Source organism: Haliotis rufescens, unplaced genomic scaffold, assembly GCF_023055435.1.
Source record: "Haliotis rufescens isolate VD_foot unplaced genomic scaffold, xgHalRufe1.0.p SCAF_129, whole genome shotgun sequence".
NCBI lineage: Eukaryota > Metazoa > Mollusca > Gastropoda > Lepetellida > Haliotidae > Haliotis > Haliotis rufescens.
The window spans coordinates 293,022-313,024 of NW_025963812.1; the positions used below are offsets into that span (position 1 = coordinate 293,022).

The following is a 20,003-nucleotide window of genomic DNA, read 5'->3' on the forward strand; positions in this document are numbered from 1 at the left end:
CAACCCATGCTTGCTGTAAAAGGCGACTATGCTTGTCGTAAGAGGCGATCAATTGCGTGGATCGATGCTCATGCTATTAATCACTTGATTGTCTGGTCCAGACTCAAAATTTACAGACTGCCGCCATATAGCTGGGATATTGCTGAGTGCGGCGTAAAACAACAAACCAACAACCTATCGTACACATTGCAGCGGAGTCGATGCTGACGCAGGACACGGTGACGGAGTTCCAGTTGATGGTGGACACGGTGTACAAGGACACGAGCCAGCATCTCCTCGATGTCTTCAACAACCAGTACAAGTTCCTCGATCATCTCAAGGTCCGGTGGATAATGACCATTAAAATAACGTCGGTCTCTTATGACCCTCTTTCACTACGACCATGAATATCCCGAGTCACCCCGAATCGGAAACTTTCAAAATTTGTGACGATTTGGCCAATAATGCAAACTTTCGTGGCTAATCGGGTCGAAAAATATGAAGAATGCCAGGAATGGGTTAAGAAACATGTACGAATTACAAGATTCATGTACGGATCATGCACGAATTGTAAAAATCACCTACGACTAAGTTACGAATATGACGAATATTGTTCTTACTTAATTCTTACATGATTCGTAGTTGACTCAGGACATTTGTGGCTGTTTCGGGTCGAGGACAAGAAATTTTGGGAGCCTTGAATCGCTAAGAATAGCCAAGAATGCAAAAGAATCGATTACAAAGCTGTTACGGAACATAAGAAATAATTACGAATGAATTACGATACAGCCACGAAATTTCAATTCGGGGACCCTTCCACAAACAAAAGCTTTCTCGCCAATTCGACGAACTCCCGCAAACTGTACGAATGTTTTGGAATCAAGAACTTCAAGAAATGATTGTGATTTATCTACTAACATGAAACATTTCCTATTTGGGGTGATTCGGGATATTCGTGGTCGTAGTGAAATGGGGGCATTACAGTTGAAAGTAAAATTTTTTTTTACTGTATTTGCTTGAGTATAGGTGCACCCCCTCTCAGTGATTCAGTATTCTGTAAAAAAAATATTTCAAGTATTATGCTCAGAACAAATTACATCATATTTGTTCAGCAAATGCAGGTTAACGAACAGGTGACTACAAACTTAGTCAATACAAATTTGCCGGATATATTCTGCATGTGAATATATAATATATAATAGTTAAACTACAACAAATATGACTTTTAACGAGTCAAAGTATGACATTTGTGATATATGTATCCATTCTCTGTCAACTGAAGCTGGTTTAAAGGCGTCAATAGCGGCAATCCGTTATGGTTGATGTAAATAACGGAGAGTTGTGCGATCTACCGATTTCGCAGAAATTATTGTAAACAATATTGAATGAAGTTTTAAATAAAATTAATAAAATAGATAACAAACATAGGTCCAGGTATACCATGAACATTTTTATTTTTGATTCTGATATTACACAAAACAATTTTCTTCTTCCTTTGAACCTTGTACCACCGAGCTGAAATGACCACATGGCACGGGGCATCCTTTGTGTGAAGGGCCCATTATGGGTTCTGTGGTATAAGATTTGAAGGAATAAGAAAATTGGTATGTGTAATTTTTGTAACATTGTTGGATGTTTAAGTGCTGGCAGGTTGATTTTGACCAAAAATCTCATTGCCATTTTGGGGTGGTGGGGTAGCCTAGTGGTTAAAGTGCTGCTTGTCACACTGAAGACCTGGGTTGGATTCTCCACATGGGTACAATGTGTGAAGCCCATTTCTGGTGTCCCCTGCTGTGATATTGCTGGAATATTTCTAAAAGCGGCGTAAACCATATTCACTCACTCTAGTTATTGTACATAGCTATTACTCCGGAGACCGCCTCCGTGGTCTAATGGTAGAGCGTCCGCCTGGAGAGCGGAAGGTCCGGGGTTCGATCCCCAGCCATGTCATATCAAAAGACGTTAAAAGATGGTACTTGTTGTTACCCTGTGTGGCGCTCGGCATTAAGGGGCTAAAACAAGGACTGGTCGGCTCGGAGTCAGTATACTGTGTCTGAGTGGGGTATTCATGTTAACTGCGGCATGGTATCTCAGTGAGGTAGCACTATAAATCGGCATCAGTCCGGACTAGTACAAGCAGCCACACACACACATATACACGTGCATGCACGTAGCTATATAAGTGCAATAATCTTGGACGCGACGTTTAACCCCATTTCACCTCACCTCACCTCATTACTCCGGAATGAGCTGTGGAATAGTCGGGTATGACCGATGGTGTCAGCCCCTGTGCATATTGCATTGTCCTTTTCCCAAGTATGAGGTTGAAAACTTTGGATGAAATCCAAATTGAATCAGGGGTTGAAAATTTGTGACAAATGTTACTTGACCAAGGGCAAGTACGACCAACATTCTTACTTGCCCTATTTAAAAATTTACTTGCCCAAAATCAAGCTGATAAATTCAGAAAAATATTACATCTACAGAACTGAGAATCAGAGATACAGTGTATCCTCGCTATTGTGCCCCCTCACTATAGCGCTAACTTGGTAATAGCGCAATGTAACGCATGGCTCTCAAAATTGACTTACATATTTATTAAACTCTAGTTTTACATGGACACAATGTTTTTCCCCTCATCTCAAAAAACATTATCGGCTGATCACCGCGAGCACGTAACACTGGAAATACCAGTCAACAAATCCGAACTGAAGTATGCAATTTAATCCCATTATCATACTATCTGGTTATATCTGGACTTATGTCTGTTTCATTATTTATTAAAATTTAATTCAATATTTGTTTACATTCATTGAGGTGAAATCATGTGTGAAGTGATCAGTAGATGGCACAACTCTCCGATATTTACATCAACCACAGTAAGATTACCATTATTGACGCCTTGAAACAAAATTTATTTGCCACAACATGGATACATGTATAATAAATGGGATACTTTGACTCATTAAAAGTCATATTTGTTGTTGACTTATGTGTCAACCAAGATTTCGTGATCGAGAGCATGTAGTCAAATGAAATATTTCATCAAAGCTAGGCCTAACGAAGCTTCAAAAGTCAGCCCTAGACCGACCTCGCATTACAAATTCCAAGAAATGTAGTCAACTGTCCATCATTCAAATTCCAAGAAGCATGTGCCATATATGGAAGTATTACTATGACTTATTTATCAATGAAACACGCCTGGTTCTCATTGATGACCTGTCTGACATCAAAGTTGACTGGTGTAACTGTATGCAAATTAGATTGCCAGTCCGGGACACTAGCAAAATATTAGCCCGTGAAATATCGTAACATGATCACATGATTACATTCTCGTGTGCTGTACTTGTCCATGGGCATGGTAGAAAACGTATATTACTGGCCCGACATCCAAACCTTACTTGGCACGGGCGTCGGGCAATGGTATTTTTGAAGCCCTGTTGAATGTGTTTGTGCAGACTTCCATGGTTGTGATGCTGTGATGTTGTTGTTCCTGCAGGCGATGCGGCGGTACCTGCTGCTGGGACAGGGAGACTTCATCCGACACTTGATGGACTTGTTAGAGTAGGTAGTCTCCATCTCGCTACCCCCCACAAGTCACCTACACACAACCCCTACACTTGATGGACTTGTTAGAGTAGGTAGTTTCCATCTCGTTACCCCCCACAAGTCACCTACACACAACCCCTACACTTGATGGACTTGTTAGAGTAGGTAGTTTCCATCTCGTTACCCCCCACAAGTCACCTACACTTGATGGACTTGTTAGAGTAGGTAGTTTCCATCTCGTTACCCCCTACAAGTCACCTACACACAAGTAACCTACACACAAGTCATCTACAATGTAATGTAATGTCCGATGCTCATATTCCTGGATGTAACGTAATGTCCGATGCTCATATTCCTGGATGTGATGTAATGTCCGATGCTCATATTCCTGGATGTAACGTAATGTCCGATGCTCATATTCCTGGATGTGATGTAATGTCCGATGCTCATATTCCTGGATGTAACGTAATGTCCGATGCTCATATTCCTGGATGTGATGTAATGTCCGATGCTCATATTCCTGGATGTAACGTAATGTCCGATGCTCATATTCCTGGATGTGATGTAATGTCCGATGCTCATATTCCTGGATGTAACGTAATGTCCGATGCTCATATTCCTGGATGTGATGTAATGTCCGATGCTCATATTCCTGGATGTGATGTAATGTCCGATGCTCATATTCCTGGATGTGATGTAATGTCCGATGCTCATATTCCTGGATGTGATGTAATGTCCGATGCTCATATTCCTGGATGTAACGTAATGTCCGATGCTCATATTCCTGGATGTGATGTAATGTCCGATGCTCATATTCCTGGATGCTCATATTTCCAGAGGCAACTTATTGTCCGATGCTCATATTCCGAGAGATAATTAATGTCTGATGCTCATATTCCTTGAGGTAACATAATGTCTGATGCTCATATTCCGAGAGATAATTAATGTCTGATGCTCATATTCCTTGAGGTAACATAATGTCTGATGCTCATATTCCGAGAGATAATTAATGTCTGATGCTCATATTCCTTGAGGTAACATAATGTCTGATGCTCATATTCCGAGAGATAATTAATGTCTGATGCTCATATTCCGAGAGATAATTAATGTCTGATGCTCATATTCCTTGAGGTAACATAATGTCTGATGCTCATATTCCTTGAGGTAACATAATGTCCGATGATCATATTCCCAGGGGCAACATAATGTCCGATGATCATATTCCCAGGGGCAACATAATGTCCGATGATCATATTCCCAGGGGCAACATAATGTCCGATGATCATATTCCCGGGGGCAACATTATGTCCGATGATCATATTCCCCGAGGTAACGTGATATCCGATGCTCATATTCCCAGAGATAATTAATGTCTGACCCTCAAATCTTTGAGGTAACAAAATGTCAGATGCTCATATTCCTATTGTACTATAATGTCTGATGCTCATATTCCCAGGCCAACGTAATGTCCGATGCTCATATTCCATTGGCAATATAATGTCCATATTCTTCGCTGTAAAGTCGGATGCAGTGATTACTGATGCATGTTTTCAGGGAGGACCTGGCCAAGCCGGCCAGCAACTTGTACCTCCATAACCTGACCGGCATCTTGGAGACGGCCATCAGGGCAACTAACGCCCAGTTTGACGACTCCGACATCCTCAAGAGGCTGGACGTCCGGCTCCTGGAGGTACAAGGGTACTAGCGCCTTGTTTAGTGGGAGGGCAGCATTTTGTTAGATTGTGACCCTGGCAACCTTGGAGATTCCAGGTCAGAAATAGACCCTGGCAACCTATGCTGGTCGTAAGAGGCGACTAAATGGATCAGGTGGTCAGGCTCTGTGACTTGGTTGATTGTATGCTCATGTTATCAATCATTGGATTGTCTGATTCAGACTCATACTTACAAGTTGCCGCCATATAGTTGGAATATTGCTGAGTGTGCTTATAACAAAAACAGTCAAACTAAATAATAATCAAGCTTACAACAAGCTGCTAATTTACACCAGTCATTGACTTGGGACTCATTGTTTACCCTTAATAAGATGAAACATTATAGGACCGCCTCCGTGGTCTAGTGGTAGAGCGTCCGCCTGGAGAGCGGAGGGTCCGGGCTTCGATCCCTTGCCGCGTCATACCAAAGACGTTAAAAGATGGTACTTGTTGTTACCCTGCCTGGCGCTGTGCATTAAGGGGCTAAAACGAGGTTGAAAGCGTGTACTCCAACAGCATGGATCTTTGCTCACAGTATTGATCACTGGGTTGTCTGGCCCAGACTTGATTATGTACAGACCTCCGTCGTCCTATAGCTGTAATATTGCTGAGTGCAGCGTCAAACAAGAAACAACCCTGTGTGTGCATGCTCTAGTCTCATTGTCTCCTGTAAGCAGTCCCAAACAGTACTTGTGATGGTGTGTAGGGTTCTCTACACATGGGAATGCCTCCTTGGTCTAGTGGATCGATGAAGATCCAGGGTAGAATGGGTCTTCAGCAACCCATGCTTGCCGTATAAAAGCAACTATGCGTGTCTTAAAAGGCGACTAACGGGATCAGGTGGTCAGGCTCACTGACTTGGTTGATGCATGTCATCGATCCCAATTGCTTGGATCGATGTTCATGATGTCAATCACTGGATTGTCTGGTCCAGACTTGATTATTTACAGACTGCCGTCATATAGCTGGAATATTACTGAGTGTGGCGTAAAACAACAAACCAACCAACCTTGGTCGAGTGGATATAGCATCTGCCCTGAGAGTGGAAGATCGGTGGTTCCTTCCCCGGTTGTGTTATAAAGATAGATATTAAAAAATGCTACTTGTTGTTACCCTGTCTGGCACTCAGCATTAGGGGATAAAAACAAGGATTGGTCAGCTCGGAATCTGTCAACAGACATGTACACACACACACACACACACACACACACACACACACACACACACACGTACACACACACGCACCTTGCCATATAAGTGCAATAGCCTTGAACACATTAAACCCTATGTCACCCCACCCTACCCCACCCCACCAGCTGGCATGAAACTGAATGAGACATTTAACACTCACTCACTCACTCACTCACTCACTCACTCACTCACTCACTCACTCACTCACTCACTCACTCACTCACTCAATGTTTCAGGTATCTCCAGGGGACACGGGCTGGGACGTCTTCAGTCTGGATTATCACGTGGACGGCCCGATACGCACTGTAAGTCCTTTATATGTTGTCCATAGAGGCACAAGTATCTGTGACATTTTCAGAAATTAACATTGAAGATCCGGGTTAGAATAGAGCTTCAGCAACCCATGCTTGCCGTAAAAGGTGACTATGCTTGTCGTTAGAGGCGACTGACTTGGTTGATGCGTGTCATCATATCTTAGATCATGCTCATAATATCACTTACTGGATTGTCTGGTCTAGATTCGATTATTTACAAACCACTGTCATTAGCTGGAATATTGCTGAGTGCGGCGTTAAACAACAAACAAATACCAACTGTGCGATCAGATACGTATCATGATACCCTGCTCACAATCCGATACATATCATAATACCTTGCTCGAAATCTGATACGTATCATAATACCTTGCTCACAATCTGATACGTATCATGATACCTTGCTCACAATCTGATACGTATCATAATACCTTGCTCACAATCTGATACGTATCATGATACCTTGCTCACAATCTGATACGTATCATAATACCTTGCTCACAATCTGATATGTATCATAATACCTTGCTCACAATCATATACGTATCATGATACCTTGCTCACAATCCGATACGTATCATGATACTTGCATGTCGTCTTATCTGTTGTGCGTAAGCCATCCTAGACAGGATGGCTGAATACCTGACATACTGACAATTAACAGATGGCGGTGTCAAGTATGGCGCAGTGGATGCAAATTTTTATGTTTACACTCCCAATTATCACTACTGATTAGTGTTTGATGTAGCAGTTGTTAAAGCAAACTTTTAAGGCAAGTATTGATATTTTTTACTTAGTGTGTGACCGTGATCGATACTTGTATTGAGAATTAAAAAATCGCGATCCACCAGTGCAAGGGTGTATCATCACACGACTGCGAATAAAATGTTTGATAGGCATTGCTTAAAAGTTGACAGATGACAAAGTAGACACAATTTATGGATAACAACTTTATTTACTGTAAAGGCAACATTTTGCCTTGCTTGACAACGGTATAAGGATCTATACCGAAATGTTATCCATACATTGAGTCTACTTGACTGTCTGGACCGTGATTAACGAGACTTGTGTGTGTCAGGTGTTCACGCCCCAGTGTGTCATCATGTACCTGCGCGTGTTCAACTTCCTGTGGCGGGCCAAGAGGATGGAGTACATCCTGGCTATCATCTGGAAGAACCAGATGACCTTCGCTCGGCAGCTCCGCACAATACCAGGTGAGGACGCGGAGATGGGGCGGCAAGCCTCCTTGTTCTGTGGATCATAACATGAGTGTAGATCTCACTTTACAAAACATGTGTCAAAATCTGTGTAATGTAAGTATGTAATGTAAGTAATACTAAGTATGTAACATAAGTATGTTATTAAATGTGTAATGTAATTATGTAATGTACATGTGTAAGTTAGTGTGTAATGAAAGTATGTAACAAGTATGTAACTGCAGTATGTAACAAATATGTGACGTAAATATGTTACATCATTATGAAATTTAGTATATCGTGTATGTAATGAAAGTGCATGATTTTATGTAGGTATGTAATGTAAGTGCATGATGTTATGTAGGTATGTAATGTGTTTGTACATGATGTTATGTAGGTATGTAATGTAAGTGCATGATGTTATGTAGGTATGTAGTGTAAGTGCATGATGTTATGTAGGTATGTAATGTAAGTGCATGATGTTATGTAGGTATGTAATGTAAGTGCATGATGTTATGTAGGTATGTAATGTAAGTGCATGATGTTATATAGGTATGTAATGTAAGTGCATGATGTTATGTAGGTATGTAATGTGAGTGCATGATGTTATGTAGGTATGTCATGTAAGTGCATGATGTTATGTAGGTATGTAATGTAAGTGCATGATGTTATGTAGGTATGTAATGTGTTTGTACATGATGTTATGTAGGTATGTAGTGTAAGTGCATGATGTTATGTAGGTATGTAATGTAAGTGCATGATGTTATGTAGGTATGAAATGTAAGTGCATGATGTAATGTAGGTATGTAATGTAAGTGCATGATGTTATGTAGGTATGTAATGTAAGTGCATGATGTTATGTGGGTATGTAATGTGTTTGTACATGATGTTATGTAGGTATGTAGTGTAAGTGCATGATGTTATGTAGGTATGTAATGTAAGTGCATGATGTTATGTAGGTATGTAATGTAAGTGCATGATGTTATGTAGGTATGTAATGTAAGTGCATGATGTTATGTAGGTATGTAATGTGTTTGTACATGATGTTATGTAGGTATGTAGTGTAAGTGCATGATGTTATGTAGGTATGTAATGTAAGTGCATGATGTTATGTAGGTATGTCATGTAAGTGCATGATGTTATGTAGGTATGTAATGTAAGTGCATGATGTTATGTAGGTATGTAATGTAAGTGCATGATGTTATGTAGGTATGTAATGTAAGTGCATGATGTAATGTAGGTATGTCATGTAAGTGCATGATGTTATGTAGGTATGTAATGTGAGTGCATGATGTTATGTAGGTATGTAATGTGAGTGCATGATGTTATGTAGGTATGTAATGTAAGTGCATGATGTTATGTAGGTATGTAATGTAGGTATGTAATGTAAGTGCATGATGTTATGTAGGTATGTAATGTAAGTGCATGATGTTATGTAGGTATGTAATGTGAGTGCATGATGTTATGTAGGTATGTAATGTAGGTATGTAATGTAAGTGCATGATGTTATGTAGGTATGTAATGTAGGTATGTAATGTAAGTGCATGATGTTATGTAGGTATGTTATGTAGGTATGTAATGTAAGTGCATGATGTTATGTAGGTATGTAATGTAAGTGCATGATGTTATGTAGGTATGTAATGTAAGTGCATGATGTTATGTAGGTACGTAATGTAAGTGCATGATGTTATGTAGGTATGTAATGTAAGTGCATGATGTAATGTAGGTATGTAATGTGAGTGCATGATGTTATGTAGGTATGTAATGTAAGTGCATGATGTTATGTAGGTATGTTATGTAGGTATGTAATGTAAGTGCATGATGTTATGTAGGTATGTAATGTAAGTGCATGATGTTATGTAGGTATGTAATGTAAGTGCATGATGTTATGTAGGTACGTAATGTAAGTGCATGATGTTATGTAGGTACGTAATGTAAGTGCATGATGTAATGTAGGTATGTCATGTAAGTGCATGATGTTATGTAGGTATGTAATGTGAGTGCATGATGTTATGTAGGTATGTAATGTAGGTATGTAATGTAAGTGCATGATGTTATGTAGGTATGTAATGTAAGTGCATGATGTTATGTAGGTATGTAATGTAAGTGCATGATGTTATGTAGGTATGTAATGTAGGTATGTAATGTAAGTGCATGATGTTATGTAGGTATGTAATGTAAGTGCATGATGTTATGTAGGTATGTAATGTAAGTGCATGATGTTATGTAGGTATGCAATGTAAGTGCATGATGTTATGTAGGTATGTAATGTAAGTGCATGATGTTATGTAGGTATGTAATGTGTTTGTACATGATGTTATGTAGGTATGTAATGTAAGTGCATGATGTTATGTAGGTATGTAATGTATGTGCATGATGTTATGTAGGTATGTAATGTAAGTGCATGATGTTATGTAGGTATGTAATGTAAGTGCATGATGTTATGTAGGTATGTCATGTAAGTGCATGATGTTATGTAGGTATGTAATGTAAGTGCATGATGTTATGTAGGTATGTAATGTGAGTGCATGATGTTATGTAGGTATGTAATGTGTTTGTACATGATGTTATGTAGGTATGTAGTGTAAGTGCATGATGTTATGTAGGTATGTAATGTAAGTGCATGATGTTATGTAGGTATGTAATGTAAGTGCATGATGTTATGTAGGTATGTAATGTAAGTGCATGATGTTATGTAGGTATGTAGTGTAAGTGCATGATGTTATGTAGGTATGTAATGTAAGTGCATGATGTTATGTAGGTATGTCATGTAAGTGCATGATGTTATGTAGGTATGTCATGTAAGTGCATGATGTTATGTAGGTATGTCATGTAAGTGCATGATGTTATGTAGGTATGTAATGTAGGTATGTAATGTAAGTGCATGATGTTATGTAGGTATGTTATGTAGGTATGTAATGTAAGTGCATGATGTTATGTAGGTATGTAATGTAAGTGCATGATGTTATGTAGGTATGTAATGTAAGTGCATGATGTTATGTAGGTATGTAATGTAAGTGCATGATGTTATGTGGGTATGTAATGTAAGTGCATGATGTTATGTAGGTATGTCATGTAAGTGCATGATGTTATGTAGGTATGAAATGTAAGTGCATGATGTTATGTAGGTATGTAATGTAAGTGCATGATGTTATGTGGGTATGTAATGTGAGTGCATGATGTTATGTAGGTATGTAATGTGTTTGTACATGATGTTATGTAGGTATGTAATGTAAGTGCATGATGTTATGTAGGTATGTAATGTAAGTGCATGATGTTATGTAGGTATGTAATGTAAGTGCATGATGTTATGTAGGTATGTCATGTAAGTGTGTGTGTACAGTGTGTGTACAATGTGTGTGTACAGTGTGTGTACAATGTGTGTGTACAATGTGTGTAATGTGTGTGTGTACAATGTGTGTGTACATGTGTGTACAATGTGTGTAATGTGTGTGTACAATGTGTGTAATGTGTGTGTGTACAATGTGTGTAATGTGTGTGTACAATGTGTGTAATGTGTGTGTACAATGTGTGTAATGTGTGTGTACAATGTGTGTAATGTGTGTGTACAATGTGTGTAATGTGTGTGTGTACAATGTGTGTGTACAATGTGTACAATGTGTGTTATGTGTGTGTACAATGTGTGTAATGTGTGTGTACAATGTGTGTAATGTGTGTACACTGTAATGTGTGTGTACATGTGTGTAATGTGTGTGTACACTGTAATGTGTGTAATGTGTGTGTACAATGTGTGTAATGTGTGTACACTGTGTAATGTGTGTGTACATTTGTGTAATGTGTGTGTACACTGTAATGTGTGTAATGTGTGTGTACATGTGTATAATGTGTGTGTACACTGTAATGTGTGTGTACATGTGTGTAATGTGTGTGTACATGTGTGTAATGTGTGTGTACACTGTAATGTGTGTAATGTGTGTGTACATGTGTATAATGTGTGTGTACACTGTAATGTGTGTGTACATGTGTGTAATGTGTGTATACTGTGTAATGTGTGTGTACATGTGTATAATGTGTTTTACACTGTAATGTGTGTGTACATGTGTGTAATGTGTGTACACTGTGTAATGTGTGTGTACATGTGTGTAATGTGTGTGTACACTGTAATGTGTGTAATGTGTGTGTACACTGTGTAATGTGTGTGTAATGTGTGTGTACACTGTAATGTGTGTGTAATGTGTGTGTACACTGTAATGTGTGTAATGTGTGTGTACACTGTAATGTGTGTGTACACTGTAATGTGTGTGTAATGTGTGTGTACACTGTAATGTGTGTGTACACTGTAATGTGTGTGTACACTGTAATGTGTGTAATGTGTGTGTACAATGTGTGTACATGTGTGTGTACAATGTGTGTAATGTGTGTGTACACTGTAATGTGTGTGTACATGTGTGTGTACAATGTGTGTGTACACTGTAATGTGTGTAATGTGTGTGTACATGTGTGTGTACAATGTGTGTAATGTGTGTGTACACTGTAATGTGTGTGTACACTGTAATGTGTGTAATGTGTGTGTACAATGTGTGTACATGTGTGTGTACAATGTGTGTAATGTGTGTGTACACTGTAATGTGTGTGTACATGTGTGTGTACAATGTGTGTGTACACTGTAATGTGTGTGTACAATGTGTGTAATGTGTGTGTACACTGTAATGTGTGTGTACACTGTAATGTGTGTAATGTGTGTGCACAATGTGTGTACATGTGTGTGTACAATGTGTGTAATGTGTGTGTACACTGTAATGTGTGTGTACACTGTAATGTGTGTGTACAATGTGTGTACATGTGTGTGTACAATGTGTGTAATGTGTGTGTACACTGTAATGTGTGTGTACATGTGTGTACAATGTGTGTTACAGAGCTGAAGGGTATCCTGCACCAGTGCCACGCCCTGGGCTGTGAGATGGTGCACTTCATACAACAGGCCCAGTACTACATCAACTTCGAGGTAACCGACAACGTTTCTCGTCATTTGTTTACATGCCTGTAGTCCTACTTCAGGGCGACATTCAGAAGGGGTTTGAGGTTGGAATACTAAAGAGAGTGGCATGAAACACTCAACCAAACAAGACATGGTGGACTTTAAACAGTAGCATTGCCTTCCACGCATGGTAGACGGGTGCCCACGACTAAAACAGTAACATATACAGTGCTTAGAAACATTTTCATCATGAATATTTGGCATAATTTCAACATTGTAGGTGGGTCATTTTATTCATGGAAATATATATATGTGCAGGAAGATATGGTTAGTTGGTTGGTTGGTTGGTTGGTTTGTTGTTTTACGCCACACTCAGGAATATATTCCAGCTATATGACGGGGGTCTGTAAATAATCAAGTCTGAACCAGACAATCCAATGATTGACATCATGAGCATCGATCCACCCAATTGGGATCGATGACATGCATCAACCAAGTCAGCGAGCCTGACCGCCCAATCCTGTTAGTCACCTCTTACGACAAGCATGGTCGCCTTTTACGGCAAACATGGGTATCTGAAGACCTATTCTACCCCGGATCTTCACGGGTCTGGAGGTAGTTATATCACAGGAAGATATGGAAACATGTTGGGCTTAGTGCCCGGGGCCTCCGCAAAGTGATTGTAGTGCTAAGGTGGTCGTAACTTCCATACTTTGACTGTGCCCTGGACCTGCCTGTTGTGCAGGTGCTGGAGTGTTCCTGGGACGAGCTTCTCACCAAGGTGCGGGAAGCCGAGGACCTGGACTACATCATCGCAGCCCACCAGGTGTTCCTGGACACCATCGTCTCCAGGTGTCTCCTTGACGACAAGTCCAGGGTAGGTCTCACTCGTGCATAGAATACAGGTGTCTCCTTGACAAGTCCAGGGTAGGTCTCACTCGTGCATAGAATGCAGGTGTCTCTTTGACGACAAGTCCAGGGTAGGTCTCACTTGTGTATAGAATGCAGGTGTCTCCTTGACAACAAGTCCAGGGTAGGTCTCACTCGTGTATAGAATGCAGGTGTCTCCTTGACGACAAGTCCAGGGTAGGTCTCACTCGTGTATAAAATACAGGTGTCTCCTTGACGACAAGTCCAGGGTAGGTCTCACTTGTGTATAGAATGCAGGTGTTTCCTTGACGACAAGCCCAGGGTAGGTCTCACTCATTGATAGAATGCAGGTGTCTTCTTGACGACAAGTCCAGGCTAGGTCTCACCCATAGATAGAATGCAGGTGTCTCCTTGACGACAAGTCCAGGGTAGGCCTTACTCATTTATAGAATACAGTTGTCTCCTTGACGACAAGTCCGGGGTAGGCCTCACTCATAGATAGAATGCAGGTGTCTCCTTGACGACAAGTCCAGAGTAGGCCTTACTCATTTATAGAATACAGTTGTCTCCTTGACGACAAGTCCAGGGTAGGTCTTACTCATGTACAGAATACCGGTGTCTCCTTGACGACAAGTCCGGGGTAGGCCTCACTCGTGTATAGAATGCAGGTGTCTCCTTGACGACAAGGGGCGGTCGGGTAGCCTAGTGGTTAAAGCGTTCGCTCGTCACGCCGAAGACCCTGGTTCGATTCCCGACATGGGTACAATGTGTGAAGCCCATTTCTGGTGTCCCCCGCCGTGATATTGCTAGAATATTGCTAAAAGCGGCGTAAAACCATATTCACTCACTCACTCACTCCTTGACGACAAGTCCAGGGTAGGTCTCACTCATGGATAGAATACAGGTGTCTCCTTGACGACTAAAACCAGGGTAGGTCTCACTTGTGTATAGAATACAGGTTTCTCCTTGACGACAAGTCCAGAGTAGGTCTCACTTGTGTATAGAATGCAGGTGTCTCCTTGACGACAAGTCAAGGGCAAGTCTCACTCGTGTATAGAATACAGGTGTCTCCTTGACGACTAAAACCAGAGTAGGTCTCACTCGTGTATAGAATGCAGGTGTCTCCTTGACGACAAGTCCAGAGTAGGTCTCACTTGTGTATAGAATGCAGGTGTCTCCTTGACGACAAGTCAAGGGTAGGTCTCACTCGTGTATAGAATACAGGTGTCTCCTTGACGACTAAAACCAGGATAGGTCTCACTCGTGTATAGAATACAGGTTTCTCCTTGACAACAAGCCCAGGGTAGGTCTCACTCTTGTGTAGAATGCAGGTGTTTCCTTGACGACAAGGCCAGGGTAGGTCTCACTCGTGTATAGAATACAGGTGTCTCCTTGACGACTAAAACCAGGGTAGGTCTCACTCTTGTGTAGAATGCAGGTGTTTCCTTGACGACAAGCCCAGGGTAGGTCTCACTCATGGATAGAATGCAGGTGTCTTCTCGACGACAAGTCCAGGGTAGGTCTCACTCATGTATAGAATACAGGTGTCTCCTTGACGACAAGCCCAGGGTAGGTCTCACTCGTGTATAGAAGACAGGTGTCTCCTTGTCGACAAGTCCAGGGTAGGTCTCACTCGTGTATAGAATGCAGGTGTCTCCTTGATGACAAGTCCAGGGTAGGTCACATGCATATATTGAATACAGGTGTCACCTTGACGACAAGTCCAGGGTAGGTCACATGCATATATTGAATACAGGTGTCACCTTGACGACAAGTCCAGGGTAGGTCACATGCATATATTGAATACAGGTGTCAACTTGACGACAAGTCCAGGGTAGGTCACATGCATATATTGAATACAGGTGTCACCTTGGTGACAAGTCCAGGGTAGGTCTCACTCATTTATAGAATACAGGTGTCTCCTGTCTGAATACAGGAAGAAAAAGATCTTATGTAGATCTCATATATTGAACACAGATTTCTCTTCGATGACAATCTCAGGATAGATTTCATATTTAGAATACAGGCGACTTCACAGCAAATATTCTGCCAGGTTACATATATAAAGAATACAGGTGTCTCCTCGATGACAAGTCTCTAGTAGGTCTTATATACACAATACATGTATTCCTGGACATTGTAGGTCATAGGTCTAATGTCACCACAGTTTGTTGTGCAGAGTTGCCTCCCTTAGCTATGCCAGAAGCTGCTGGTTTTGTTATTAATTTCAAATCTCACTTGATACTTCGTTTGTCAGCGCTATACCCTTATTCATGGGTTTCCCCACTATAACCATCTTCCCGAGTCAAGAGAGTTAACTGACTATAAAAGTCCAGTTTCCACCCTTGCCGAACTAGGCTGGTATTATGGGGTTACGTTTTGGCTGGACTAACGAGTCTATGCATAGTCCAATCAAAATCGCGCACCGAAATCAAATCCGGTTTTGTAAACTGTCGTGCAGATTTCGGTCGATTGCAGGATTTGCAAAGCATGTACACCGCCAACTCGTTATCAGCAGATATTTTCCAAATCTTTTCATGTTTTTAATGAAGGTGCTCACGTGATTTGATGCATTTCGCGATGTAAGATCCGTTTTATCACGATATAGAACTTGATTATCGATCAGATCGTCCTGACTGGGCGCCACCATTTTGTGTGATGAACGCAAGTGATACGAGAGGTGGAATCTGATTGGTCCATAGGTGAGGTTTAGAAGGGACATAACTGGTAATAGCCACTGGTGGGGCTACGATCGAGCCCAGGAATTGCAGCCTAGTTCGGCAAGGGTGGTAACTGGACTTTTTAAGTCAGTTAACTCTCTTGCCTTGGGAAGATGCGCTATAACAGACGTCTATGACCTGTGTCAGACATTCAGCTTACAGGCCTTGATGTAACTGAATTCTTGTTCAAAATGTTACTAAGCCCAACTCACTCACTCACTCATTCTTGGAACCCCTCAGTGATGTGATTCTCCCGTACAGGCCATCCTCACCCAGCTGCGGACCATCTTCGACCTCATCATCCAGTTCCAGGCCGCTCAGGAGAACTTCTACCAGGCCGCCAACTCCGAGATGGACGCCCGAGAACACTTCCAGAGTCGCCTCAAGGCCAGAACAGCAGAGGTGAACATCTTGCCCGATGTTGGGGAGGTGGGGTGGCTTCGTGGGTGAAACATTGGAACAGTTTTGAGTGTTTCTTGAATGATAAGACAAAGGGTGACTTTCCTTCCCATTTCAATTTACTTCAGTGATGGTCGTAAGTGGTGACTGAGACCGAGACAAATTGATCGAGTAGGAAGACTCTGTGGCTTGGTTGCTTGAGCAGATCGTTGCTCACAATATCGATCTTTGGATTGTTTGGTCCAGACTCAATTACTTACAGGCTGCCTACATACAGCTGGGATATTGCTAAAAAAACAAAGAAACAGTAGTTTTAACTCATTTTGAGTCATTGGGAAATGAAACAATTACTTCTTTCAAAATTATCTTCATTCACCATTTGCAAGGTTTTTCAGTTCCATAAGCCAAGTTTTAAACGCCTGCTATGATGCTGTGTCTGCAGGGAGAGTGGGGAGTGACGGAGGCGGAGGAGATGGAAGAGAAACAGAGACAGAATGACTTCCTGAAAAACATCATCCCTTCCACCCGAGCTCAGCTCATTGTGTTGGCCCAGTCGTATCAGGTGAGACCCTCAATACCGTCCCTTCCAACCGAGCTCAGCTGATTGTGTTGGCCCAGTCGTATCAGGTGAGACCCACAATACCATCCCTTCCACCCGAGCTCAGCTGATCGTGTTGGCCCAGTCGTATCAGGTGAGACCCACAATATCGTCCTTCCACCCGAGCTCAGCTCATTGTGTTGGCCCAGTCGTATCAGGTGAGACTCACAATACCGTCCCTTCCATCCGAGCTCAGCTGATCGTGTTGGCCCAGTCGTATCAGGTGAGACCCACAATATCCCTTCAACCCGAGCTCAGCTGATTGTGTTGGCCCAGTCGTATCAGGTGAGACCCACAATATCCCTTCAACCCGAGCTCAGATGATTGTGTTGGCCCAGTCGTATCAGGTGAGACCCACAATATCCCTTCAACCCGAGCTCAGCTGATTGTGTTGGCCCAGTCGTATCAGGTGAGACCCACAATATCCCTTCCACCCGAGCTCAGCTGATTGTGTTGGCCCAGTCGTATCAGGTGAGACCCACAATACCGTCCCTTCAACCCGAGCTCAGCTGATTGTGTTGGCCCAGTCGTATCAGGTGAGACCCACAATACCGTCCTTCCACCCGAGCTCAGCTCATTGTGTTGGCCCAGTCGTATCAGGTGAGACCCACAATACCGTCCTTCCACCCGAGCTCAGCTGATTGTGTTGGCCCAGTCGTATCAGGTGAGACCCACAATATTGTCCTTCCACCCGAGCTCAGCTGATTGTGTTGGCCCAGTCGTATCAGGTGAGACCCACAATATCCCTTCCACCCGAGCTCAGCTGATTGTGTTGGCCCAGTCGTATCAGGTGAGACCCACAATACCGTCCTTCCACCCGAGCTCAGCTGATTGTGTTGGCCCAGTCGTATCAGGTGAGACCCACAATATCCCTTCCATCCGAGCTCAGCTGATTGTGTTGGCCCAGTCGTATCAGGTGAGACCCACAATACCGTCCTTCCACCCGAGCTCAGCTCATTGTGTTGGCCCAGTCGTATCAGGTGAGACCCACAATACCGTCCTTCCACCCGAGCTCAGCTGATTGTGTTGGCCCAGTCGTATCAGGTGAGACCCACAATACCGTCCTTCCACCCGAGCTCAGCTGATTGTGTTGGCCCAGTCGTATCAGGTGAGACCCACAATACCGTCCCTTCCACCCGAGCTCAGCTTATTGTGTTGGCCCAGTCGTATCAGGTGAGACCCACAATACCGTCCTTCCACCCGAGCTCAGCTCATTGTGTTGGCCCAGTCGTATCAGGTGAGACCCACAATATCCCTTCCATCCGAGCTCAGCTGATTGTGGGGGCCCAGTTGTATCAGGTGAGACCCACAATATTGTCCTTCCACGCGAGATCAGCTCATTGTGTTGGCCCAGTCATATCAGGTGAGACCCACAATACCGTCCTTCCACCCGAGCTCAGCTGATTGTGTTGGCCCAGTCATATCAGGTGAGACCCACAATACCGTCCTTCCACCCGAGCTCAGCTCATTGTGTTGGCCCAGTCGTATCAGGTGAGACCCACAATATCCCTTCCATCCGAGCTCAGCTGATTGTGGGGGCCCAGTCGTATCAGGTGAGACCCACAATATTGTCCTTCCACGCGATATCAGCTCATTGTGTTGGCCCAGTCGTATCAGGTGAGACCCACAATATCCCTTCCACCCGAGCTCAGCTGATTGTGTTGGCCCAGTCGTATCAGGTGAGACCCACAATATCCCTTCCACCCGAGCTCAGCTGATGGTGTTGGCCCAGTCGTATCAGGTGAGACTCACAATATTGTCCTTCCATCCGAGCTGAGCTGATTGTGTTGGCCCAGTCGTAACTACTACTACTACTACTACTAATTCTATTTTTATTATTATTGTTATTACTAACATTATCATCTTTGTTATTATCCCCTGTTTCAGGACATGGTGCAACAGTTCCTGGTCATGTTAACTAGTCATCAAGACGTCAGTCTCCGCTTCCTCAGCTTCCGGCTCGACTTCAATGAGCACTACAAGGCCCGGGAACCCAAACTGAAGTCTCCCCTGGCGTACCAGCGGGTGAAGAGGACCCGGTGAGGATCTCCCGGGAACCCAAACTGAAGTCTCCCCTGGCGTACCAGCGGGTGAAGAGGACCCGGTGAAGATCTCCCGGGAACCCAAACTGAAGTCTCCCCTGGCGTACCAGCGGGTGAAGAGGACCCGGTGAAGATCTCCCGGGAACCCAAACTGAAGTCTCCCCTGGCGTACCAGTGGGTGAAGGGGACCCGGTGATCTCCCGGGAACCCAAACTGAAGTCTCCCCTGGCGTACCAGCGGGTGAAGGGGACCCGGTGATCTCCCGGGAACCCAAACTGAAGTCTCCCCTGGCGTACCAGCGGGTGAAGAGGACCCGGTGAAGATCTCCCGGGAACCCAAACTGAAGTCTCCCCTGGCGTACCAGCGGGTGAAGAGGACCCGGTGAAGATCTCCCGGGAACCCAAACTGAAGTCTCCCCTGGCGTACCAGCGGGTGAAGAGGACCCGGTGAAGATCTCCCGGGAACCCAAACTGAAGTCTCCCCTGGCGTACCAG

General features: G+C 43.0%; 1 protein-coding gene across 1 annotated transcript in view; it reads left to right on the top strand.

The window, feature by feature from the left end:
- Window positions 1-19,749, top strand: part of LOC124110910 (gamma-tubulin complex component 3 homolog) — a 48,170-nt gene extending 28,421 nt beyond the window's left edge. Inside the window, exons 17-26 of the mRNA XM_048394042.1 lie at window positions 193-320; window positions 3,479-3,543; window positions 5,083-5,218; window positions 6,668-6,736; window positions 7,824-7,959; window positions 12,819-12,907; window positions 13,626-13,757; window positions 16,732-16,872; window positions 17,312-17,431; window positions 19,355-19,749. Coding sequence (XP_048249999.1) covers window positions 193-320; window positions 3,479-3,543; window positions 5,083-5,218; window positions 6,668-6,736; window positions 7,824-7,959; window positions 12,819-12,907; window positions 13,626-13,757; window positions 16,732-16,872; window positions 17,312-17,431; window positions 19,355-19,510 — 1,172 coding nt within the window. The 3' untranslated portion in view covers window positions 19,511-19,749. The remainder of the gene's footprint in view (window positions 1-192; window positions 321-3,478; window positions 3,544-5,082; window positions 5,219-6,667; window positions 6,737-7,823; window positions 7,960-12,818; window positions 12,908-13,625; window positions 13,758-16,731; window positions 16,873-17,311; window positions 17,432-19,354) is intronic.
- Window positions 19,750-20,003: the final 254 nt, after the last annotated feature.